The 27,282-nt window shown below is 51.3% G+C and overlaps 1 protein-coding gene across 15 annotated transcripts in view; it reads right to left on the bottom strand.

Moving 5' to 3' along the window:
• Window positions 1–27,282, bottom strand: part of Camta1 (calmodulin binding transcription activator 1) — a 777,226-nt gene that overhangs the window by 368,081 nt on the left and 381,863 nt on the right. For all 15 annotated transcript variants that reach the window (XM_021243596.2, XM_021243595.2, XM_021243599.2 and 12 more), the window contains one exon: window positions 5,639–5,774. In XM_021243596.2, the coding sequence (XP_021099255.1) occupies window positions 5,639–5,774 (136 nt within the window). The remainder of the gene's footprint in view (window positions 1–5,638; window positions 5,775–27,282) is intronic.

Here is a 27,282-nt window from a genome sequence, read left to right as displayed (position 1 = left end):
AGGCCCTGGGTACTGGTCCAGAGCTGCCCTCAGAGGGGGACAGCAAGGTCACTCAACATCCTAAAACTTCCATTCATAAGCTGGTCACTGGAGCAAAGTATGTTTTGCTGGCAGGATCACTTTTATTTTCCTCTCTACATCCTACATTTAACAGGCTACCAAGTTAGCGGGCTTCTGCATACACAAGGTACCAAATAATGTGTCTTTATTGCACTGAACAAGCTGAAATAAATTCAAAGTGAATACTTTGTAAGAAAGGTACAGACACAATGCTACAGCAATTAAAGAAAGCTGCTTCCAGTTGGAAAACATCGGGGCAGGACTGTGGAAGAGGCAGAAGTCACAAAGCTAGGACTGGGCGGACCTAAACACCATGGGGAGAATTGGGTTCTGAGCAAGGAACCCTGGGGGCTCATGCTGAGTCTGAAGGGGCATGGAGGACACAAAAATATCCACAGACAAGATACGTTATTTTACTTACAGTAAAAGAAAAGTCTCTGAAAAATTCATGTGCCAGCTCATAGGCCTCTGGCCCCTTTCGGGGCCTCTGCTGCTCCGTCTTTTCATTAGCCAACTTGCTTCCTCCATATCTACTCATTGCCACTTTCCAGGCCTGATCCGGGCACCACGCATGTTTGTGACTGGCTATTTAAAACATTTCCCATCAGCTGCAAGCAAGATGCCTATTTATCTTGTGGCTGCAAGCAGAGCTAAAATGATCTGGCATGGCCACAAGGCAGACAGTTATTTCATGCCCTGTTAATTCCTAATGCAGTAACTACAATATCATTCCTACTTTTAAAAGAGGTGCTTTTTTTTTTTAATATGGGGCCTAAGTGCCCGAATAAAGGACATCATTCTAATGAGGCCGAGTCCCAAAACATAACCTTGTTACCGCTGCTTCTTCTGTGCTCATGCTGAGCTTTGAGCTTCAAGGCAGTTCAGGGAGGAGTCAGAGAAACTCCTCACTCTTTAGGCAGCTCAAAAAGGTCAGCAAAACTAAACTTTCTTTCCATATCTGAAAATTATGATCAGGGTGATGGACTGGTATTTCCACTCGGAGATGGTCCAGACCAGGGGGTCCCTTCGAAGCACCACAGGGCAGGCTCTGTGAGCAGCAGCCTCGCTCCGAGCTGGCACAGCAGCACTGACAGCCTCAGTACCAGGAGGGTCGCTGCCCCAAAAGGCCACGCACACAGGCACATCTGAAGTTCGGGACAGGCAGGGCTGGGCTGCAGTCAGGCGGAGGAGCCCTTGCCTAGCCTGCGCACGTGAAGCCCTGGTTTTGATCCCCAGCCACACGCACACACACACGCATGTGTGCATTCACAGTCAGAGCCCCGCATCCCCAGCAGGCTCCGGTGTGGAGAGGGCTAAATACATCACCTCGCTGCCACGAGCTGCTTCTCCGCAGATTCTATCACCACTCACTGGCGCTTCCCACCCCTACCCTGTTGCCCCCTGGCTTCTGCCACACCCTGCTCCCTCCCATCCATGTCATTCCTAAGGCCGAGTCTGCCTCCCCCGCCACTGAGTACTCCACACAGGGCCTTGCAAATCTCCCAGCAGAGCCTCATGGGGCTGCATGCTTGATTTTCTGCCCCCATGAGACTGGGGTGGGTCTGCTCTTCTGCACACCCCAGCACCCTCAGCGTCTGCCACCACGGGAGCAGGTAGGAAACACCCAGTGTCGGGCTAGTGAATGGGTGTGGTGATCAAACACAGGCTGTGACCTGAAAGTCCACAGACTCCCACCCAGGTGCTGGGCTGCTGGTCTAGGGCAAGGGCACAAGCTCCATTCAGAGCCAAGCATGCCTCTGACCCGTGTCATGAGGTGGGGCCAGAGAAACCCTCTCTGTGGCTCGATCGCTCCATCTCGGAAATGGGTCTAATTGTGTGTACTTTGCACGGATGGTTTTATGAGGACCGGAGGAGGCCTATGCCTGGCACAGAGGAGATTCAAAGCCTGTGAGCATTCCAGCACTAAGGGGGGAGTTCCCACCTGTTTGGGGGACTCAGTAGCAAAGGCATGGGGTTGGTGGGGGATCAGAGAGCCAGCCTCAGGAGAATGGTGAAGCCCAGAATCAGGGTAGCCTTGCCAGCTGCCGGGGACAGAGGAAAATGCTGTGAACTTGAGAGAAATCTTCCAGGGTTGCTCAGAGATCAACCTCAGCCCCAGTGATGTCACCTGGCCCATGTGACCAGGGCTCCCAGGGTCCTGGAGGCTCAGCGATGCTCCAAGCTGGCTCTCTGCTCTCAGGGAACCCCCTCAGCTCCCCTCAAGTGCTCCCTGCCTGTGCAACACCAGACACGTGGGAGTGGCACCCACGTTAGGTCCTCTGAGATTTCATCTCGAGAAACACTGATATCTCGACCACCTTTCCTTCCTTCCCTGCCAGTCGTCATCATCCTTGGACACCTTATCGAGCTGGCTTCTCCCAGCTCACGGACAGCACAACTAATCATGGACCTAGCAGCTCAGCAGCTCCGGGAGCATCAGCCCCCGCCCCATGCCTGGCTGGGAAGTCAGTGTGCACCAAGGGCTCCAATCTCCGAACAAAATCCCCGGTACCGCCCCCCCCCAAAGAAGCTCCACTGTGGAGCATTCCTCCTTCCACCACAGGGCCACAAGTTCTCCTGCCCTGAGGGGAGGCTTAGAGCAAGTGATATGTTAAACGCTACATCCAAATACCTTCATCACACCCTTGAACTAAGGAAGGCAGCTCAGCTCCAGCGATAGAACAATCACAACCTCCAGCCCCTGTGGAGACCAGCTAACCTCTCCTGCAGGGGCGGCTGGTGGGCACCGCGCTCAGGGCAATGCAGGTGCCGGGCAGTGGGAGCTGCCTGATCACAGGCACTGACAGAGGAAGCAGGCTGTGAGCTGCCCCCCCTTCCTCCTGTGAGATGCAATTTTTCCGGGTGGGAAACTCTGCCCACCCGGGGCCAGACCAGAGCTACTGCAGGAGCAATGTGCCTGAGATCTGCAGGCTGAAAAGACCTTCCTCAGGGCTATTTAAAATTCCATACCCACAGGAGAACATTCCCTGCAAAAGACTCCCATTAACCAAAGGAGGTGCCTATGCCTGCTAATAATTAAGAAAAACTCAAATCCAAGTTGGATCAGGTACCATCTTTTCTCAGTCAGCATGTGAGAGGCAGGGTGGGCGGAAATTTTCAGAGCCAGCGGGCATGTGATTGGTACAGCCAGTGGAGAGATTTGGCACCATCTAGCCAAACTGAAGCTGGTTGTACCATAGAACCCAGCAGCAATTCCTGTTCCGGGCTGCTTACATGTGCAAGAAGACGGGATTAAAAAGGCTGGAGATCTGGGAGAGGTGGAGAAGTTCACCCCAGGGGAATAGCTCAAGTGTTTATGGCAGAGGAATATCACAGAGCTGTTAAACAGGATGAGCGAGATCTAAACATCAACAGAGTGGAGAAAGGAAGAAACATGTAAAGTACACACATGCAAATATGCACTCACATGTGATCCTCCCCAACTTTAAGAGTGTAGCTTACATCAACAGGAAACACAAACAGCTGATCCCTACAGCACACGCTGGACTCCCAGGACACTTTTTCTACAAGCTCCGGCTTCTATGCTTCTCAGCACTGTTTGTGACCTGCATCTACAGACAGGGCTGTCACCTCAACCTGATCATCGGTCCTTGGGGCAGGGAACATGGCCCCTGCTTCCTCTGGGATGCCAGGTGGCCTTACTAAAGCAGATAAGCAATCAGTATTTCCTGGGTCATCGGGGACAATGCATGGCCTCCCTCTGTAAGAATCTGGAAGTGAAGCTCCTAGTGTCATCGGCCGAGGCATCTTAAGTGTCCTCCTGCCCCACTTCCCACATGGCCCTGCAGGGGTGGGGATACCCCACCCCCGGCATTCTGCACTCCTCCTTCCTCCCTGTCTGGAGGGGCCAGACTGCAGCTTGTAAGTGTGAGAGCTGCAAATAACTCCAAACATAAATATGACCTAAAAATAGCCATCCATCATTCTGATTCCGTCCAGTGACAATTCTAATTTATAACATGAGGGAAGAAAATGAACACTGTGGCTTTTTTTCTCTGGGTTTCCAAGCTGCTGCTGAGGACGAATTCTACCCTGCTGTTACTTACAACCAGGAGTTCCTGATTTACGTATTACTAAAGATGAAATATACCAGAGGCCTGTAGGCACAGGGGCTGTGTGCCTAGTTTTAGTGTGAATTCCTGCAGGCCCCGTCAGTGCCAGCGTCAGCAGCCTCTTCCTCCTTGGGCCTCACCCACTCTCCTTCATCCTCTACCTGTTCTTCCTTTGGGGAGTTGAGGGTGCTCCCCCAAAGGACAAACTTCGTCCTCCTCGGCTCCCTGTGAAGATGGCTAATCCAATAGCGTCATCCCTGGTCGCAGTCCTAGAGGTGCATCTGAGCAGCACGTCAGGTAATCTGCATTTTAATGTTCCATGCAGTCAATTAAACCATGCTGTGCAGACGCTGGGCATAGGAGAGCACAGGGACCTGGAATTCCTCAGATGGGGGCTTCTCTTTGTTCATCATACACCATTGTTATTGGGTATAAAAAACCCACAGGCACGTAAAACAAAAGTTCTCTCTCTCAGTGGGATAATGTAATAAAAGCCATTTGATGCTATTTTTAACAGCCACAAGAGCATATGATTAACACAGAAAAAATCAGAATGACGAAGTATGTTACAGAGAAGGTCAGTGTGGAAGGGCAGACACAGAACTCAAGTGGGCTTGCAGTCCGCACCGCCACTGTGGCATGCCAGAACTCGGCACACCTGTAGGGCGGACCAGGGTTTCTCTTTGACCGGTTTGAGACACCAGGTGCATCCCAAGCCGGCTTCCACTCCTGGCCCAAGACACCCCTTGCCACACTCCTGGAGGAAGACCCACTAGGGAATGCAGAGAAGCAGGTGCTGGGTCTATGCCTCTACCACTGCCACACCAGGCTCAGACGCTCAAACGCTGGGCCTCAGGAGGGAGGGAATTTCTCCGGGGCTGCCCTTGGCTGAGAGCTAGAGTGGTAGCAAGGAAACCAGGCTGCATCTGGGGACAAAACCCCACTGTGCCCACGATCCCAAGACGCTTCTGCAGATGCCAGCTCCACCCCAGCCCTGGAAGACTCATGCACATTCTGTGATGCTATCTAATTATCTTGAGCCTGGACTGAAGTTGAAACACCTAGAGGGAGATGGAAGATCTTTCCTAGCAGGAGGGAAGCCTAGCTTGGGGGGCACCAGCTCAATAGAGGAGGCTGGGGCACCTCCAGAGGGAAGCTCCTCAAGCCATCTCCCCTCCGCCCTGACACGTGCCAACTCTCACTGCACCGGAGGATCTTCTGTTTTAAATACAATAAGAAATTCTGCAGGCGCCTTGCAAATCCCTGTCCAAACATCAGTGACTCCCAAGAAAAGTCAGGCTTCAGGTCCCCCCAGTGACACTGGGAATTCTCACGGCTGTCCCTATTGGGTAGAACATCAGGGAAACAAGCGAACACCAGGATCTTAACAAGCAAATATTCTTTTGACAGAGGTGACTGGCATCAAATTACTCCCAAGCAATTCCATCCTCCATTGCAGCCCGGAAATGACATTTGGGGACAAGAGAACCTTTTCTGCTCTTTACCTCTACTCCCTGGACCTTGAGTTTCATGTGGTCCTCTCTGGTCGTTTTCCCATCTTTCCTCTTTTTCCAGCAATACCCATCTTTCCTGTATTTCACTTTCTTCCTGTTGTAGAGTATCATTGAGCCATTCTGCGGTCTGGAAACAACAAATGGTTAAGTTACCAAGAGAACCAAGCAGAAGAAAAATTTATGAAGAAAGATATCGTAGACCAGTAAAAGTCTCTACAGAAAAAAAAAAAAAGCAATATTCCACATTTGCTGGCAAATAATTTTTCACCTTTTATTGCAGCTCCCTAGATTAGCCGTGTTTCATGGCCAGCCAAAATTTGCTTGTGGATTTGGTACCTAATGAATTCAATGTGTCAATGATAGGCTTAAAAAACATCCCCTTAGTAACATCCACAAACTAATCAGGATATATGATGCGGGGGGCTGAGCTCTGCACTGAATAATAGCAGAAACTGAGAGAGGAAGCAAAAAGAGGCTGGGGTGCTATGGCGGGCTGCAATATCTTATCTCTTGTAGAAGGGTCTTCTACACATCTTTTAATCCGTCACCCAGCATTAGGAAATAAATAAGTTTAACACAGACGCTAGATGACTATGTTAAGAACAGACCAATGGAAGAGCTAGTCACCGGGCCCAAATGCTCCTGATTCATTGCCTGCATTTAGATCTCCGCCAGATACAGAGGAGCATTACAGTTCTCCTTCTCCAGCAAGCTAAGTACCTGATTCGTTCCCATTTGGGCCTCAGCTGTCACAGGTCTCAGATAATGCCAGGCAAACTCATCTATTCAGTGCAACCACAGAACCTTAGGAAAATGCTTGCCCAGTTGCTAAAGGCTAACAGTAGGATGGCCATTCCTGGGATGTTTTAAAAGAACAAACAGAAAGAACCTTGCATTTTCTAGAAAGAAAAGCTGCATCCACCACAGAGAGGCAGAAGGTCACTGCGGTCACGTCTGCGGGGCAGTGGTCATGTATTTGGGGTTGGAAACTCCAAGGATAGCAAGAGCCAAGGCCCCAGGCAGCTGCAGCAGATGCTGCGGCGAGGCGTTTCCAGAATAGAGCTGCAGCAGGTGCGGACAGAGCAGCCTCCCAGCCCCACGCAGCCCGTGGTAGCTCCACCGGGCCCAGCTCCTGAGCACAGTGAGCCCGGGAAGGCACGGTGTCCTGGTGGCCAAGGCTAGCTTTCCATCTCACTCTCAGCGAGGAGATGGAGCACTTTACACACCGGGCACACGCATGGGTTTTTCTCAAGCATCTTGGTGTCTGAGTTCTTCTGCTGCCGCAGAGGAGAAGGGAGAGTTACGTCAGCCGCCCTGCCACTGGGCCCGAGCCTCTAGCCTCTTCCTTTCCTTATTCCTTCCAACAATGGGCCATTTCACCACCACACACTGAACGCCGGCTATTGATGGCTTAATATTCCATTGTCTGGAGGGAAAATCTCACGGCAGGGTGACTGCTGCTAATTGCAGTTCCCACCCAGCCCTACTGTGTCATTCAGAGGCAATATGATGACTAAACAGCCATTCCCTCGGAAATTATAAACCTTCAACAGCGACTCCCTCCACTTCATTGTTTCCCGATCAGGGAGCAATTGGTTTGTGTCAGTGTTGGTTTCCTCCCTCAGCCTGCACTGACTAAAACAATCGGGAAACAGCTCCCTCGCTTGTCACGATGCCAGTCACCTGATGGTATCTGTCTGCACTTACAAGTCTGCACTGAGCCCTTACAATTCCTCTCCATTTCGAAGTGGCAGGCAGGCTGGGGAGGGGGGCGGCCTGTCTCTTTCTGTGTCAGCCACTCCAGGCACTTGGGGGAAATCTTCAGAGCGCTGCAAGCCTCCTGTCCCCAACAGCCCCCAGCGTCCAACTACAGTGCTTAAGGCCATTGGCCCAGGAAAAAGCAAAGCAAAGAAACACATCAGATCGAACAGGGGGGCTCTGCATGTACCTCGCCCTCTCCAAGGAGGAATGATGGCACTCATGGGGTATTACAGGGCGCCCTGGTCAAAGGAAATCCATCAGCAGAAGTTCCTGCTCACCCAGCCTCACGAGGCTAAGGTGCGACTTGAGCGGCTCCATCCTGGACCTGTCCAGACATGGCCAGTGACCATCAGGACCACTGTCGGGCCAGCGACCCCCAAACTGTGAGTGGATGGCCCAGAGAGGGGGCTCCCCCGATGCTGTCATGTGCACAGCTGGACTCACACCTGCACCCACTCGAGATGACCCCCTCTTTGGCATCCAAGAATGACCCTGGCACCTGACACTGAGAACGGGATCCACAGGTTCTAAAAGGCTTAATAAATGGAGCCATCATCTTAAGCTTGATAATGGAGCAACCGAACAGTGTGCAATGCATCAGTCTGCTTCCAGTAAACTCCCTCCTGCTCTGCAAGGTGTGAAGGTCCTCATCAGTGCCCCGGTCCTAAGACTGGCAAAGGGGGAGATGGGTGGGCTGCAGGGGCCCACCCAGTGTGCAGGGCACAGTCCGTGAGGCTGTGTGCCATCCCAGGATGCAGTCCCAGCAAGGCGGACCCTGCCTGAAGGGATGTGCAAAGGATGGAGGTGAATGACCCGTGGGTGTGAGAGGAGCCAAGCGGGCTGGGCCACCAAGTTTGACACTTCCAGGCAAGCTCAGGCAGGGCATGCTGAGCAGCGCAGGGAAGCAGGAAGAGAGCTGCAGATGGGGAGGAGAACAGGGACCTCCTGGAGGAAGCAAGGGGCCTGCAGCCTAATAGAGTCACACCTTCCTTCCGGTCCTGGCCACTTACTGTGTCCCAGTGATGGGGGCGGGGGGGTATCGCGTGCGTATCTGTACCTGTACCCACATCTGTATCTGTCATCTGCACACAGAACCCCACGAGGTTGGCATCATCATCTTTCCAGCATACAATCGGCCTGTCTAGTAGGAAGCTTCCAGCAAGAGACAGGCGTCCTCTCAAGGTGGGTTGAGCATGGACTGCGGGCCAGTCTGGGCCTGAACCCTGTTACTGCTCTCCTGGCTGGGTCGTCATCAGTGTCTTGGAATCACTGTCACCAGGAGACAGGATCTGGTGGGTGGGTTTCTGCATTCTGCATTCTGCATTCTGCATCCCATGGCTGTGATGACTCTGGGGATCCCAGTCACCCCGTCTCGTGGCTGGGGTGACTCTGGGTGCTCTGCTCAGTCTCTCCATGCTCCCCCCACCAGTAGGAAGCTGCCCACCATGGTGACTTGCTGAGGGGAAAGTTCCTTTACTTGCATTCTTCCTCTTTCACCTCCACACTCCTTACTGTTGCTTCCTGGGGTCACCTCTCAGATAAACTCAGGCTTGCAGTCCAATCCTCATCTAAGGATCTGCTTCTGGGAGAAGCCAGGCCAGTTTGAGAGTGCCTCAGGGAGGCCCCATGCCCCTGTGAGGCACGGGGAGTGTTGGAAAAATGAGAGGCCGGGGAGGTCATTCTAAGAGCCAAGCAACCTTTTATCTAAGAGATAACAGGGAGCCTGATTAGTGACCATGCCATGGGTAAGAAGGTCATGGGGTCAGCAGAGACCTACTCCAAATTACAGCAGTAGGGAAGTGGGTACAAAATTCAGACATAAGCTAGTGATGATAGCTGGATGATGGAATAATGGAAGTCCCATTTATCACAGAGAAAAAGAAAATTAATACCTACACATAACTTAACAAGAAACTCCCAAATTCTAAAGAGAAAAAGTATTCTTAAGTCTTCTAAAAGACAAAAAAAGTCAGGTTTTGATACATGCAGAAACATAACAGGTCTTGGTTGGGAAGAGTTAAGATCACAAAAATGTGAATCTTCCTAAAGTTAAATTGTAAATGTGACTTAGTGACAATGAGAGACTTCCATCAAATTTTTTTCTAAGTCTAAAAATTTTTATTATGAAGTTTATTTGGAAGGAAGAAACACTAAGAATAGCCGAATAAATCCCAATGAAAATGACCCAGGTTTGGAGCTAGCCCTATTGGCTATTAATACTTACTATAAAACCTCTCTCTCTCTCTCTTTCTCTCTCTCTCTCTCTCTCTCTCTCTCTCTCTATATATATATATATATATTTTTGCACCAGGAATCGAACTCAGGACCTTGCACTTGCAAGGCAGGTGCCAGAACAACTGAGCTAAATCCCCAGCCCAAACCTCTATATTTTTAAAGTATGAGATATGATCAAAATATACAGGAAAGTTCTAAATTTTTTAAATTTATTATGGTAAAAGACACATTTGCATTAATCTTCCTCAAAATATCACCCCCCAACACACATGCTTCAAATACATTATCCCAACATTGTTGCCACTTTCTGAAGCAGGTCTGAAAGTCCCCTTTCATGAGTGTCTTTATGAGGTGTGATCAGCAATACAATGAATGCAGCTGACAGGTGCCATCCGACAGAAAGGCAGGCTCGCAAAAACATTACAGTGTGTTCTCATCCACCTTAATTCACTGGATGTGGCACTTCTCCAAAGTCAAAATGACCACGAAAGGTAAACATTTTGAATCAGATCAGGACATTGAGGCAGCCACAACAATGCAACTAAAGAACTTAGAAAAGAGGACTTGTAGACCTTCTTCAGAAAGTGGCAAGAATGACAGGGTAAGTGTGTTCAAAGTGATGGAGAATACTCTGAGGGGGTTAATGGCAATGTGTCCTTTACAGTACTAAATTTCAAAATTGAAACATTCATTGTATTTTTCAATCACACCTTGTATGAGCTTGACATATGAGTAAATAGGCCCATGGAATGGAATAGAAAACCCAGGCGTACATCCCCTTACAATGTAGCATACACAATAAGCAAGGTAGCTCAAGTCAGCAGGGAAGGGGATTGAATTTTTAATAATAGGATCTATTCCTCCTATCACACAGTACTCTTGATTCTAAATGGACCAACCACTTCCATGTAATGGATAAAATCATACATACTCTAGGAGAAAATATAGGGGAATTCCTCAACAACCTGAGGTGAAGAAAACTTTCCTAACCATAATTCAAAATTCACAACATTATGTAAAAGATAGGTACATCAGATTACATTTAAAAAATACGCCAGATTCTTTTCATAGTGGCAGCAGCATTTCACATTTCCACTGGAAATGCATTTCTCCGCATCCTCCCCATCATTTGGCAGTGTCAGTCATTTGGATTAGCGCCACCCTAGTGGGTGCGTGGTGGTTTTAATTTGCATTTCTCTAATGACTAATGATGTTCAGCATCTTTTCATGTCCTTATTAGCTATTCATATTTCTATGGTGAAATGTCTATTGGAATCTATTGCCCATTTTTAATTGAATTGCTTTGCCTTCTTATTTTTGAATAGTAAGTGTTCTTTATGTAAAATCCATATACAAGACCTATTCAGGTAAACAATTGGCAAGTATTTTCTTCCAGTCTTTTCTTTTTCTTAGTGATTTTTTGAAAAAGTAGTATGTTTTAATTTTGGTAAAATCCAAGTTATTGTTTTCTTTAATGAATAAATAGTGCTTTTAATTATTCTAAGAACTTTTGTTTAATCCAAGGTCCAAGTCTCCTCATGTTTTCTTCTAAGAGTTTTACATTTTTAGTTTTTACCTTTAGACATATGATTCATTTTGCATTAATTTTTCATATGATGCGTCTTAATATTATATTCTTTTTAATGCTATTTATGAATGTAACTGTTTTCTTAATTTTATTTTTGGATTGTTCATTTCTACTATATAGAAATACAATTAACTTTTGTATGTTGATCTTTTATCTTGTGACTTCACTAAATTCTTTAGTTCTAGTAAAACATTTTTTTGTACATTCTTTAGGATTTTCTACATATATAATCAAGAGACTTGCAAATAAAATTAATTTCATTTCTTTTCTTTGTGGATACCTTTTTTTCTTTTTCTTGCTTTATTGCACTGGCTAGAACATCCAGTAGCATGTTGAACAGAAGTGGTAAGAATCAATACCTTGCCTTGTTCCTGATTTTAAGTGAAAAGTGTTCAGTCTTTTGCCATTAAGTAATGTTACCTGTATCAAAGACTTAAATAATGTGGAAAGTTCTCAGGAACCAATTTGAACAGGCTTCCACTGATCAAAGATGGGAAAATTTGAGCATCAATAAAAACAATAAGTGCAAAGGACTAAAACACATTAATATGTTTAAACCCATGAGTTCATAATGAGCTTGAAACAATCCAAACCAAGTTGCTCATTGTTGGTGGATGCTAGTGACCCAAGGCATTACAGTGATACATCAGTTCACAAACTTAATTCATTCCACGATTCTGGAAAAGATGGTCACATTCATGTTCATGCAGGAAAGATGACCATGATTGTGTTCATTACCCAACACAGAGGTTGCAGACAAAAGCAAAATTTTGCCAAATGCTACTGTTTGTGAATCAGATTGTTTACAAACAAAAACATTCATGAACTAAGGTACCACTCTATTTTGAAAATGTGAAAAAAAAAAGTGAGGAGAGGATCAGGCATTCATTCCTCCTTCCCCTTACAAACCATTCTTTTGTGTTACCAACTAGGAAGACAGAGGACTTTCTCTGTGAAAGTCCTCCAGCTGATAAATGAGGAAGAAATGAGTGAGTTAAGTTACCATCACCTTGTAATCTTGAATGAATTAATGGATCAGCAACAATGGCTGACATTACAGGAGAGGGAAAACCTGGGATTAAGCATCCTGATGGGGTAAATTTTGCTGTTTTAAAAAACTGACCTTGAAATTAGACATCTGGCCCTAACCTCACTTTGTAAGAGCCTCTAGAGGGAACTGGAACATGGTAATGAGCACCATGGGGACACTGACAGCAAAACCCAGACTGCTGACAGCTCTATAGGACAAATAACCTGGCTTCCCCAGCCAATTCTCAGCCAAAGGATGAGTAAGAAAGAGGGAGAACAAGAGCAGGAGAGTGCTGGGACCGGTACATATGGGTTAACAGGGACAAAGAAATCCACCCACCAATTGCAATGTGCAGACCCTATTGACTGAGCCATATATATGGCAGTTGTGAAACAATTGGAATTTTGAACAGTAACTAAGTATTTGATATTTAGAATGATAGATTTTTAAGAGTGATCATTGTAGTGCAGAAGTATTTTCCAACAGACACCTTAACATTTAGAACATATATTAATATATTCACTGATGGGATTGTGCAATGTCTGATATATGCATCAAAATAAGGTCAGGGGTGGGAGGGATGGGCTGCATGAATAAACCCAACTGGCCACATGTTGGCTGACCATAGCTGAAGATGGATATGTACAATGTTCCTTCTGCTAGTCTGTCTGCACTAGTGAATGTTTGAAATTTCCCGTAATAAAATGTTTTAAAAAAAGAAAGTGGCCATGGGATTTGGAGTGAGACCTCAGTGACACCATAAATCTTGGCTCAGTGCCTTATGCACTGTGTAATCTTGCACAGATTCCTTGGCCTCTCTGTTGCAGTGGACAGTGAAGGCAGGATTCCCAGTATGGTGCCCACATAGTACTCGTGCTTTGTGACTAACACTAACAGACTCGGCCTCTTCGGTGGATTCCCCGGAGGAGCAAAGGTGGGCGAAGTGACAGGAAATGGTACATGGGTGTGGCTGGGGCACTCACCTAGGGAGACACCTGCCCTGGACACTGAGGCCCATGTACTCATGTTTTTCAAGTTAGGTAGACACCTGACAAGTGGCAGATGAGGATCAGAGGGCTGTTGAGAGCTGGGCAGGTGCTAAATACAAATTATGGGGCAACTGGGGCTGGACTCCCAGGCTAGGTGAAGCCTACACAATGGGGCCTGGACATTCTCTCGTGTCTCAACTTCAAAACCAGGGCGCTCCAAACAGCTCTAGTCTGTTTCCCTCCTCCTAGAGCCCCCACTATCTGTCACTAACAGATCATCTTCAGAACCCCAACAGCCACTGACGTCATCGACATAGACAACCGGGGCCCAGCTGGCATCGTGGTGACCCTTGTGCTAAGTGCAATGCCCCACACCGGCCTGAAGGCAGCAGAGTCTGCACAGAGGGCTCTGGCTGGCTGACCAGCGCCTGCTCCTCTGGAGTCTCCAGTCCCCGCAGTCTCCCTGCAGAAACAAATGACGTTCCTGCTCCTAGTAGGACCCCGGGAATGACACCCACTGGCTTCTAAACAGAGAACATCCTAGAATTCTTTCTCCAGCCAGGGCCCAAGGCCTGGGCGGCTCCTCCCTTCCTCCCAGCGCCTGGGATGCCCTCCCTCCCACCTCCGGCCTTGGAAGAGCCTGGTCAGGAAATTGCAGGGCTTGCCATTCCAGCTGCCTGCAGGCCGTGACCTCAAGTATAAAACCCATCCCTGTGACAGGGCCCGAGCCGCAGTGTCCTAGAACACAGGGTGCTTTCCCAAGGCCAGTGTGAAATCTCCGTTCCAGTGGGCAGTTAGAAAATGGGAAATGGCACCCTTACTTGCCGCAGACATACTTTATGTGCCTCCCCTTTCCTTCTGAACTTTCCACCCTGAACAGGCTGATTTACATGCACCATTAGGGGTAGGTGGCCTGGACCAAAATGTCAGTCGGAACCATGACAACTGCCATGACAACAAGGAGAGCTGCTGTTTACTAAGCATTCACCACTTGCTCGGTGCAAGCTGAAGTCCTTCACACTCATTTCACATCTTAAGCCCACACTAACTGGGGTAGATGGGTGTCGTTGTCCTCATTCTACAGATGAGAAGACTTGGACCACAGAGAGGGTGGAAACTTTCCCAAGGTCACACAACAAGGATGAGCCAAACCAAGTAATCACCCCATTACATCTCTTCCTGAGGCCTGGTTCCAAATCCCCTGCAAGTCCCCAGCATGTCCCCAACACCCGCCCTTCCTTCAGGACAACAACCTGAGGCACTTTTGGCCCAGGGGACTACTGCAGAAGACTTCAGAGGAAGGAGGGTCTGAGCCTGATTTGAATTGTTCTGCTGCATCTTCCTTTTGTTGCAAGGGGAGGGAAAATCCTGGTAAAAGAATGTCTCCTCTGCTTATCTCCCTCTCCCACAAACCGGGAAGAGCGGTAATTGATGACTGGCACACAGCAAGGTTGACAGCACGCCAGACGGAGCCCCAGGAAGCCACCGCGACGGCCCCATCCCACGCGAAGGGGCTGCTTGATTAGCCCCCAGCCCGGTGTCCCCTCCTGACTTGTTTATAGGGTCCTCAAGACTTGGGGGACATGGAACAGGAAGGCCAGTCACCAAAGGGGTCCTCTCCCCACCGGGCCGGTGGCCACTCCAGGCTATTTGTGGACCGATGGGGAAGGAGGCTGTCAGGCCCGCCCGGGCTGCAATCTGCCAGATGTGAAAACCAATTGCTTTTCATAATAAATTCCAACTGGAGCCATAGAAATAATAAGGAAGAGGAGACGGTAGCACCAATTTGCTTTATTTGATTAGCTCCTTCTCGGGCGGTCCAAGCCCAGCTTCTTTTCATTAAAATAAGGGCAAACTGAAAATTGTAAAAGAGGCTTTCTTATCAGAGGACAAACAACTGGGTGGCTTCATAAGCCTAAAAGCCTCTGTGCCCCACGTGGCACCCACGATCTCGCCTGCTCTTGTGTCCGGCCGAGAGGGTTCCAAGAGTCGGTGCAGCCAGGAGCTTCATTTGAGGTCACCACGGCACACATTTTCATTTTTCTGAATAAAAGAAGACACAGCCAAGAGTACTCGCCCGTAACTGGTGCTTTATGTTATAAAACGATTTCGTTTTATCCCAGGGAAAGCCCACAGGGGACGCCGGTCTGGGGCAGCTCCGCAAGAGGTCAAGGGCGCTCAGATCCTCTCCAAGGGTGAGACGTGGGCGGCAGGGACCGAGACGGGGTGGCTGGGGCTCCAGAACCCAGCCGCAGAGTCCATGTGTATTTCCCAAGGATCATTAAATGCAGCCCGCTAACCACAGTTCTGTTCCTATAAATTGTCGTTGGAGGTCACTGGAAAGGAAAGGCTACCCGTATAGAGAGATGGTAATGACCAGGAATCCGTCCAGAGCAAGTCTGGAGGGCCTCATTAATGGCTCCATTCCGAGAGCTCCCAGGGGCTCAGCTTGAAATTCTATTATGACATCCAGTGATTTATTCAGTTAATATTTACCGAGCAGCTATTATGGGCCAGGCATCTGTGTAGGGTTCTCTGGGTGCTTCGGCCATGGCTCTGTGAGGCTGGATGTCTGGGGACAAGGAGCTGTGGTTCACAGAGCCCCATCCCCTGCAGGTCCTGGAGCCAGAGCAGTAGGAGGCCCAAGGGGACAGGAGAACAAGTGTGCTCCCAGGGACTGGTGGGAGCTGAGGGTGACGGGCAGAAGCAGAGGCAAAGCCACAAGCACATGTGCCCAGAAGGGGCTTCAGGAGAGAAAGCAGCAGCCCCCAGCGGAGCCTGGGGAAGATGCTTGGAGGAGCTGAGGACAGCACACAAGGGCAGGGGTGGAAGATGGAGCCCGAGAGCGGGTGGCCTGAGCGACAGGCGTTCTTGCAGGAGGCGCAGTTTATTCCAAGTCTGATGAAAGACACAAATTAACCAGGAAATACAACCATCTGAACTCTGGGTCTTACTAGAGAACCACCCAGTATCCAAGGCAGCCTAAATTAACTGGAACTTTGGAAAGTGCGGTGGAGAAAAGCCCAGGGGTGGGGAGAGAGTGTTGTAGAGCAGCTGTATCCAGAGGGGATAGCGGGGTTATGCCTCTCCGTTCCCCCAAAAGTGATATTTAGGCTGGAGATGGAAGAAAGGAAAGTCAGGCAAAAAGAGGTGCCATTTGCACCCCAGGGTGGGGCTCTGGGGCCCGCCTCAGCCTGCCGGCTCTCCCGGCTGTGGTTTGTTCTTCCGCCTTCTCCACCAGCCTGATGTGTAAACAGCAAGCGCTCCATGAGTGCTCATCAAATGGGTGAAAGAGTCAAGAAACAGTGGCTTTTCCCACAAGCAAGCAGAAAACACCACTTATGTTCAAAGCAGTCGGTCACCGGGGAGGCAAAGAACAAAGGGGAATTAAGATGGAAGAGGAGAAGTGGCCTCCCGTTCTTTGGGTCCTGCGAAGAGACCTCACCCCATGCAGCCAGGCACGCATCCCTCAGGTGACACCCAGGGTGGTTCACGTCCAAGGTGCCACTGTCCCAGCTGCATCTGACCAAAGTCCACGCCTCCCAACAGAGCCTGGCGGTCCGTGCCCCCTTGCTGGTCATATTCCAACACCAATATTTTATTAATAAGTCAATGTAAATCTGAAAGGAAATGAATGTGTCATCTCCTCCTCGCAGGAAGGACTAAACATCTCAATGCGAGGGTCTGTTGAAGTTGTCATTTATCATTAGCATGCAATTCAAGGCGGGTGTCCCACATTCTGGCGGGAGCCTCCAGACAATGAATCCCGGGGAATTAGCTTCTGGCCCAATTATTCCCGTTTCCCCCACCTACCTAACAGATAAATTCTGTCTGTCTCGCTGGGAGGAAAAAAATTAAAAAAGGAAGAAGAAGAAAAGGAGCAGGAGGGAGTTTGCTAGTCTCCTTCCTGGTTGAAATCAATTTTTCTCAAGGAGACAAGGCAATATTCATTTTGTGTGAAGGGAATAAGGCTGCCCGCTAAAGTCCAATAAATGGAGCCGTTCTGATAAAAACTTCCTCAAATCAAATGTAGGGGAAGCTCTTAATGGGCTGTGTTCTTCTTTTCCATAATCCATAACTATTAAGAGAAAGACAGGCAGAGAGAAGACGCTGTGTAAACATTAGGCCGGGTCCTCTTCCAGGTGGAGCCAGAGCGGTCACCGTGAATATTGTCCCTCTCTCTCCCCAGTGAGTGTCCGGTGGGTCCAACATGCTGGGGACACAGTGGTTGATGGACAGGCTCATCACGGTCCACAGGAAGCTTGTAGTCAAGAAAAAGTAGGCCAATAAACAAACTAATAAAAGCAGTTGAGTACTACAAAGAAGCCAATCTGAGATAGGAATTCTGTGCATTAAAATAGAATTGTTTTGTCTGGTAACTTTTTTTTTTGAAATCTTTAGTGCAAAACATAAAAATCCACCCTGAAAATAAAAATCACGCTTGTGGTTCCAAAGCCAGCAGGTCAGGCGGATGTCAGTTTTGCCTGACAGCAGGAGCAGCCTTGGGCACCAGAAGCATGCCCACGCCCCTGCCCCCGCTGGGCGACCACACTGTGTCCCCTCTGTGTCCTCCAGCGCTGCAGCCAACCCTAGCCCAACAGGCCAAGGACAAGGAGCCCCTCGAGATGGGCCCGCCCCATCTGGAGAGCAAAAGCAGACAGGGCCCAGTGATGGCCCTGCTGCATCCTCCCCTGGCATCTTGTGCATCCCCTGCCCCTGCCGTGATGCTGGCAGGCTGGGCCGTTCCTGGTGCTGGAATCACCAACAGGACAGAGACCAGGTTTGTTTGGGGCTGAAAGGAGCCGCTCTCTGCATCTGCACAACCCCAGCAGGTCCCGTCAGATCGGCCTTCCACAAGAGAGACTCTGTCCCCACTGTCCTGGCCCCAGGTTGCAGCGTTGCAGCAGGGAGCTGACCTGGGACACGGAAGAGAGTTGTCATCGCCACCCTGCCCCTCTCATTCCTTCCAAGCCATGCGTGGGCTTCGACTGGAAACCTCGAACCACACATGAATGGTCCAGATGGCCTTTGGCTAGTTGCAAACTTCACCTCCACCATCAAGGGGTGGAAATGTTGCCTGGGCAGATCCCCAAGGCCACTTGACCCACTGGGAAAAAGCACCATGGGCCTCTCACACAGGGTACTGGTCGGGAGCCCCCCTCTCATGCACCTGCCAGGCCCCAGGCTCCCGCTGTGGTGGGCAAGGCCCTGAGTCGCTCAACTCAGAAAAAGGAATCTTGGAGCATCAGGACCATTTCTACACAGATTTTGGGGAAAATCATTTCACAATTAAAGTATGACTATCGCTGCCTAAGGCCCAGTGTTGCCGGGCCCGAGACCCTGCTATGGCGTGTGGAAACATAACTCTGTTTTGCCTCCAGTCACAGCTGAGGCCTCAGTGGTCCTCATCAGCGTGAGATTTGCATCATCCGCGATGAGACATAGGATCACCACTGTCCCCCAAGTCACCCAATGCTCCGTCCAGGTATTATGTGCACCCAATAAATAGTGGCGAGCTCGGAGAGTCTTTGCCCACTCTGAGGCACTGATCCCCCAACCCCCCATATACTTAGAAATTACGCAAGTCTCTATTGTCTTCTTTTGTTTAGCCCTCGCTGTTCCTTTCTAGGCTGTCCCACTTTCTAGGCAGTTGGAGGACAGGATAGGACAGGCTGGCCGAGGCCCTGGGCTCTTAGAGAAGCTCCAGTCCCCAGCTGGCCCATGCGCACATCCAGAAAGCCTCTTGCTGCCCCCCCGCTGCCCTTCACTTGGCCAGAGAGACTGATTCTCCCCAGTGCCCGGCCTGAGTTCCCAGGCAGAAGAGCCCTGGGCGATGCCCTCTGAGCCTGTGAGGCTGCAGCCTGCACCTCTTCCTCGACCAAATCGTGATTTGTTTTCTTCCCTCATGAGCCAGCCAACTCCAGCAACCACTGCCAGGATGATTCCAGGATCAACCTGATCAGGGGGCTGCCATGGCAGGCAGATTCAGGGGTATGTCGCAGACAGTGGGGAAAGAGCTTTTCCCAAGGAAAGGACCGCCAGGGAGGGCTGCAGGGAGAGTGGGTCAGCCTGGGCGGACACAGAGGCCCAGCGGCTTCAGGAGCTCGGAGCATCAGAAGCCGCAGGCCCAGGGAGCTGCTCAAGCCCACCCCTGGCAAAGCCTTTCTCCTCCTCCCTCCCCACCCATGCCCACCCCTCTCTCCTCCTCTGGGAGCACTGTCTTTGGCTGCTATAGTTTCCCCAGGCTCTGAAAACCGCCCCCCCCCCCAAAATACAGCTTTGCATTGACAGGATGCTGGTTCCGACCCAGAGCTCCAGGGCCGGGGAAGAGCGGGCCCACCAGCACTTTCCCAGGTCAAGCAGAGCCCAGTGCCAGCTCCTCAACATGCTCACAAGCCCCAGCCCCCTTCACCCAGCTTTTCAGGGACAGTGAACCCTGAACTTGGTACCAAAGGGACCCCTGGGATTTCCACCTAGCCTCCCAAAAGGCCACAAGGAAATGTTTGGAGGAGAGCATGGAGGAGTAACAGCACCCGCATCATGGACACCTATGACCAGGAGCGTGACGGGGTGGGGTGTCTGCTCTCTTCCTTTTACCCCTCAGCGCCTCAGCTTTTCTATAACAAGCATGGACTATTTTAACTTACAGTAGGAGAAAAAAGAAAATTCTCTGTCGCTGAAAAGTTGAGTTCTGAAGGTGACCTCCGCTGGCCCTCCCTTGGGGCCTGGCCGGTCTTCTCTTCCCTGCCTGAGCCCACAGCGGGTGGCCCTGCGCCACTGCTGCCCCGGACCTGGCAGGTGTGGCACCCAAGTGCTCACAGGGGAGCAATGTCTGTCCTAGAGTCTCACAGACTCATGAGAAGCCCCACCGTGCCTGGGGGCCAGGGCGCGTGGATCGGGGTACACTGGGGTGCTGCTGGCGTCGGACAGAACAGAGGGGCAGGCAGCAGCCCTCAACCTCTGCTGCTGTCCCTGCCTTCACCAAGGGGGCCTTGGCATTGTCCATGGGACCGGCCTGGCACCCTCCCCCGGACTCTGTGGGTGCCACCCTCTGAGCCCCCGACCTGCCCCAGGGTGCCCTGCCTCCCACACCCGCACCTAATGCCTCTTTGGGCTGGCGAGCAAAGTCCCCCCATCGGGGCGCAGCCCACTGTGCCCTCGTCCACACATCTCAAGGCCCCAGGATCCTGTCCCCATTCCCCATCTCAAGGTGTTCTTGGGCCTTGGTATCATCGTGTACACTGTCATCCTAGCCCGCAGAGCCTAAAACATGCAGCTGTGAATCATTAAGCTGCTATTTCAAACCCCAGGCTTCAGCCCCTGGCCAAAATCCAAAATCCTGCTTGCTTCTTCAAATGCCTCTACTCATTACCTCCCTCCCTCCACACTGCAGAATTAAATGTCGCCTCCTCAACCCCATAGCATGACATAGTCCCCAGCTGGGCCCTCCCTGCCCTGTGCCCCCCTTTATTTCAGTTAGTTCCACATTTGCTCCCCAGGAGGCCAGAAGCCCTTGGCAGGGGCTATATCCTTTTATCTCCTACAGACCCGGGAGCATGGCTTAGGTCTCCAAAAAATGTCGCCAGTGAGTCCCCACTATTGCTGGGAACAGTGGACATCCACTCAGGCCTCGCACCCCTGAGAGCTGCTGGTGCCAAACACTGGGCAGCAGGAAGTGGATGTGGTCATTCAGCTGGGGGATGACCTTGTGGCAGTGACCTTACCGTCCTCCTCAGAGGCCAAGCCAGAGGGGTCAGCTGGCTTTCCAAGCCCACTGGGCTTCTCAGATAGGGGCCTCTGACTCCGGGCACACGTGTTGACCATGCTGTCTCCCTCAGAAGCGGGTTAAAAGGTTCAGAGCCTCAGATGCCAGCCAAAAGGGCCTAGCCCACCTTGTACCCTGCCAGAGGAGGCTTTCTGAGTAGCTTAGACACCCATGGAGTTGAATACATTCCCTAAGTCCAGTGGGTACCCACCCCAGACCGGAAGTCACATCCAGGCTTTCCAAAGGACCCTGGACCCTCTCCTTGAGTTGCAGGCGCAGCACCCCCGTTCCTGGGGCTTTCACAGGTTGCAGCATGAGCTGTGCTGCAGGCCTTTGGTCCGTAGAGACCTCTGCTCCTCCTTGCTCCAGAGCTCGTAAATCAGAGCCCTGTGGTCGAGCAGCCTGATGTTTCCCTAATCATGTTACTGCAATATTAATAAGGCTGTTTAATGCAACCAGTTCCTTCTAAATTGTCACATAAAAATTTGGTAAATGTCAGACACTTCATTTAATAAAAAACAGTGTTTTACTGCCAGGGGAGCAAAGTGGCTGGGAAGATGAGCAGAGCCCAGCGGTGACCCCAGGCAGGTAGAAGGGACAGAGCACTCCTCCCCCCGGGATCCCAACGTGGGGATCCCTTCCTTCCTGGCTCTCTGAAGACGCAGGGGTCCCCGGAGCCCACTGTGTGCAGGGACACAGCCAAGGGCCACAGGGGAGGGTCAGGCTCAGGAAGAAACAGCACTTCCAGTCTGGGAGCAGCTTCCACCCTTGTTGGAGCCACAGAGAAGCTGCCCACTAGGGTTTCCCTGTCACTGGTCACTGTTCAAAGTGCCCTTCGTCCTAAAAAACCAAGGCAGTTTGCACTTGCAACTTAACACCTACCCTGGATGGGTTTGTGGGCAAATGAGCGTCACGCAAGCTTCGGATGAAATGATGGGAGCTGTTCCCAGCAATCTGGGGGAGAGAAAGGCGAGGGATACACACAGAATCACCTCCGCCACAGTCTAGCGTATGAAGGGAAAAGCGTGGAAACCAGCCCAAAACTGCTTCTTTAACTGCTTTGGTAAACACACGGAAATATGCTCATATAACAGACTAGGCCAGAGTCATCAGAAAAGGTGTGCATATCTGTATTTGTTGACATGTAAAGCACTCCATGTTTTTTTTTTAAAGGCAATTGTAAAACAGCAGACATGGTAGCGTCTCAGGCAGGTGAAATTATTTATACACCCAGCACTTAGATAGCTAGCCATGCACAGAGCGGTCTGGAGCGGGGGGCGGGCAGTGCCCCCCAACATTGGCCCCGGTTGTCTCTGGGAGCAGGATTTCTGAGGATTTTGAGGAAGAAGTATTTTATATCATCCCTTGTGGTAAATACGCTCATCAGTGAACATGCACTGTCTTTGTCAAACAGAAGCATGTTCATTTAAATGAAATTGAAGGTGAAGGGTTACAGATTAATTCAGTGAGCATTTACAGAGTAGCTCCCTGCCCAATCCCAGGGGACAAAGGTGACCGACACCCTCACTCAACCCTTGCAAGGCAGGCAAGTGGGAACCTCGAGTAACAGGCAGGTGACTCTAATCCCACAAGAGGCAGGCAGCAGAACCGTGAAGGGGGTTTCTAGCTCTAGGGAAGCCCCTTCTACTACAAAAGCCCCCTGCCTGCACCCCCTGAAAGCAGGTCCTTCTGAGGCAGGGGTGGACAGGAAGGCAAGTTCTTGTGGAGGAGGAGAAAGCAGCTTTTGGATCCTCACTGTAGGTGGATACAGCGGGAAGGAGGCAGGAGAAGGCGAGGAGCAGGCCCACAGGGTGGGGCCATGACAGGAACAGGCCAGCCATGCTCCTGATACCCAGCAATCAGAGACAGCTGCACCTGCAGAGGCCCTGTAGGGGGGTGGAGGGACCACACTGAAATGGGGTGGGACATCTCTGCTACCCCTCGTCTCCCAGCAGGGGACACAGTGGACGCCAGGGTTCTGAATGTGGTATGTTGCTCTCAGAAATCAGAGCCGAACAAACATCTGCTTGATGAGCCTGTGCCCTTTGCCAGGTAGGGCCGGTGCTGAGAAGGAAGCCTGACACCCTGCTAAGTGTGCCCCGACTCTCCCTGTTCCTCAGGAGTGATGAGCAACATCAGTACCATGCTTAGAATCTCCTCCAATCTCCTTGGCTCAGCCGAGGAGAAATGACCGAGGGGCAGGGAGGCGGGACCTGTATGCTTCAGCAGCTGCAAGCCACAGGACGCACCCGTGTGAACCGAGTCTCATCCCAGCAGCAATGCCATCGGTCCGCCCAAGCGACACAGAGAAGCCACCTCGGAGCACCGGGGTGGGTGGGCTGAGGGGCACATGCACCAGATACCCCCACACCAGACCCCCCAGGGGCTCCGCCCATGCCTCGCTGCCCCAGAGCCCCGTCCTTGACCCTCACTCCGCCCCAGGGAGGCCCGGTCCCTCCGTACCTCCAACTGCAGGGACGGAAGAGCTCGTGGGTTTTGTGCTCCTCTCCAAAATGATGGTGATGTTTAAAATTAAAATGAGTACACAGCAGATGTCCTTTTAAAAACCTTAATTTTAGCAAGTGAAAAATAGTTTTTGAGAAAAGAGTTTCTATCTTGGATCTCATTGAGCGTGTGAACGCAACCTGCTCAGACTTGGCTGGCTCCTGGCTCTCCTCCTCCCTTAGGTGGCAGCTGAGCCATCCCACGGAGATGTCCCTGCCGGCTGGGACACACTGGGGCCGTCCAGTGGGAGGCTTACCAGGTGCCCTGGCCTTGAGCCGTGGCCTGACCTTGAACAACCCTTCCCTTTCCAGCTGAGCCCACACCCTCTTCCGCAGTAAAACAAGGCCGGCAACCCCCGGACAACCACATGGCAAGGGCTCAGGTGCGATTATACTTAGGATTATTCTGTGGTCATCATCAACCAGAAGCTCTCTGGCCCTCCAGGCAGACAAGCTACTCAGGAATCTCCCACCCCACTCTTTAACAACACCACTAAGATGGTCAGAGCCGCCATTAAAGTTCCCACAGATTCGAGGGAAAAACTGAGATCCGATACATAAATTTAAATGCATCCAATAAAGTAAACCTTGAGATTAAAGGGAAGTTGGCTTGCATATTCATGAGCCGTGAGAACCTGGGATGAGCGTGGCTAAGCTCCTTATTCCAGGGGAGTCAGAGTTAATGAGGGCTGGGAAGATTTCTTAGCAATCGTAGCCTGGAAGAGGCTCACTCATTCACTCACCAACTCGATGAGCAAGCACTTACCAACCATCACTTTGCACTTCTGTGTATTTCCCATAGTGACCCCTCTTTGCAACCCAGGACCTCATGTACGTGGTGGTCACTCCTCGCTGGACCTCCTATAGATAATGCTGGGTTCTAAGGCCCAAAAAGCACAACCCCTCAAGCTGGCCTCAAGTTCTTAGATGTGGTCCAGAAGGTTCGAGTCACTGCCTCCAAGAAGCCTCCTTGACCCCAGTGTTTGGTGACATGGCATCCATTCCCCAAGCCGCCCTTACTCTGTACTCTGTCTGCTGAGCACATACCCCCTAGTAGACACACACACACACACACACACACACACACAGACACGCACCTGTTTCATTATCCCTGTTGTCCACTGGGCTATAAACTCAGTGAGAGCAAAGACTGAATCTGCTTTGCTCACCTCGGCCTGGCAGATACATGTAGGAAACGTTCAACAAATCACTGGATAAACGAAGCAAGGAATGGATGGATGGGTGAGTGGATGAATGAACAGCCAAGAAAAGGCAAAGTAGAGGACAGAGTTATGGCTCAGGATAAAGGGGGAGGGGAGGGGCAGCAAGGCCACACAGGAAGGAGAGTATTGCTCAGCAGGGGAGAAGATCCAGAGGCAAAGGGGTTAGGGTGTGAAGGCGGGGAAGGCCTCGCATGGGAGGGAGGTGATAGCTCCTCCTCTGTGCTGTGCACTGTGCTGGGCATCCCTGCCCCAGAACTGTGCTGGGTCCTCACCATGGCATCGAGGCGGGCATTGCACAAGAAGAGGAGGATGTGAGGCTTGGCGGGATTCGCCTTACGAGGTGAGAGAACCAGGGCCGGAGGCCAAGCTGCCCCGACACCACTCTCCGCGATGGCGGGAAGGCCAGTGTGAGTTTCCCAGCCCAGTGGGGGCTGCAGCCAGAAGGAAGAGGGGGGCGTTTTCTGTCAGGCATTTCTGCAGAGGGGCTCAGGGAAGAGGCCACCAGTGGGGCAGCCCGGCCCCCTGGGGCACAGAGCGAGGGGCCGGGGCTGACCCCATCAGCCTGCAGGGGCCCAGCCCAGTTCTCCGAGGGAGGAGGAATGGGGAGAGAGGCAAGGACTCTTTCCTAAAAACATCGGATCCTGTGCTCAGGAAGGAAAGGAAAAGAGGGGAGAGGAGGAGGAAGAGGGCGAAGAGAGCAAGCTGCTGAGAGGATCAAGTGCTCCATGAGGGTCACATCTCTGCTGCTCCACAAGCACATCCAGACAGGTCCTCGTGGCCAGAGGGGCCCAAGGAGCTGGCCCAGCCATGAACCATCCCCCAGATGAGGACAGGAAGAGACAGGCTGGCAGGTCCCACAGCCTGTCTGCCACACAGGCAAGGGATTTCTCAAAAGCATCATCTGTTTAGCTGATGGCCCTGAAGTGTTTCATTTAGCTGGAAATCATGCTTGGTCCATTTCCCAAAACTGACTAACATTCTAGGAAGCCCGCATGCCACGTCTGGCAGCGAAGCAGCTCAGACACCATCACCTCGAGTCAGAGTCCTGCCACCTCCAGTGGGAGCAGAAAGCTCAGATGACATCCAGAGGCTGCTGCCCCCAGGCCAGCATCACAGGAAGCTGGTGTGTGTGCCCATGTACACACGCTCTGAAGGAATGCAGTGGATCCACATGGCACAGGCACCCTCCCTGGCCAGGGCATGAAACCTTCCCATTCCTCTACCTTCTTGAAATCCTCCCACTGGGGCAGGAGTCTTTATCCTCAAACCAATTCCAAGAAACCCAAAGCTTAGAAGGTTGTCTCTGAGCAGCAGAGCTGGGATTCTAACCCAGGTCTGTCTGAACCGAAAGGCCACACCCTCCACTGTGCCCAAGCGTCTCCACACACACACACTCGGAGTGCTTGCTCTATGATACGTCACAGCCTACCTGGGACGGCATAAAGAAGAGCAGAGTCACAGGGTCTCAGGCACCTGCGGCCTGTTCCGCTCAACAGAAGTGGTCTGGTGTGGCCAGATCTTGTGAGCTGAGGTGGCCTGCTCTCCTGGCTCTGGTTCTCAGCGTCCTGGCACCAGGTGGATGACGGGGCATTCACTGAATGGGTGTGTCAATTTTGGATAAATGTTTTGAGTGAAAATTCTATCTAAAACTGGTTTTTAATAAGGCTCTAGGGAGAAAAGGCTGCAGTCTCCCCGTCAGAGAGCATTTCCCATCATCCATGGCTCCTCACAGAACTCAGGAGCTGCCACCAGTGCCCCTCCACAGGTTCTGAGGAAACCCGCCCAACATGTGTGTGGCCTGTGCAGGGGTTCCACGCCTCGTCTTCCAGTCCCCTGCCTGGTAGCCCAAGGAGACATTCCTCAAGGTGGGACAGAGAGAGCGAAGGGCCCTGAGAGGGCAGGAAGCAGGCAACAGAGCAGCCTTCATGTCCACAAGGCTGTCTCCTCAGAGGCCCCCACATGTCCTCCTGTTCTTGGCCACTTCTTCCCTGTGACTGGGGGTAGGTGGGAGGTTAAAAGCCAAAGTCAGGACTGTGGCGTCAGGTCTGAGGAACAGTAAGCTGCTGCCTGTGTCCTGGACATGAACTCCTGACCTGGCTTTCTCTGTCCCTGGGCAGCAAAGGCTGCTGGGAGATCTGCTGGATTAGCAGGTGCCAGACAGGACTCCTTTCTCACTGTATCCTCAGCCCGAATGGGCTGTCTTCTTACAAGGCAGCTCAGACTTTGTGTCCCGTCAGAGAGGCTGTCTGAGGAACTGTCTCTCTGGAGGGGTGCAAAGCCACGGGACTTGCGCCCTGGGGATACCGAGTGACAAACTCCGTAGGTGGGCTCTGAGGAGGGAGTTGGCCTCCTCAGGAGTCTGGCAGCCCTGTGAAGGTGGTACTGACCCAGAGGATGGACAGCCCAGCCAGGGTCCAGAGCCCTCAGGAGGGAGGGCAACAGGCAGGTCGCAGAGCTTCCCAGCCACTCTGTGTTGTTCCTTTGGGCCCAAAGAACAGGCCTTTACTGGTTTCCCCTCTCCTGTGAGGGCTGGGATCTGT

The sequence above is a fragment of the Heterocephalus glaber genome, unplaced genomic scaffold, assembly GCF_053883595.1.
Source record: "Heterocephalus glaber isolate CG9 unplaced genomic scaffold, H.glaber_assembly_v1.0 deba00001447, whole genome shotgun sequence".
NCBI lineage: Eukaryota > Metazoa > Chordata > Mammalia > Rodentia > Bathyergidae > Heterocephalus > Heterocephalus glaber.
The sequence above is the reverse complement of the archived record's forward strand: the minus strand, read 5'-3'. Positions and strand labels throughout refer to the sequence as shown.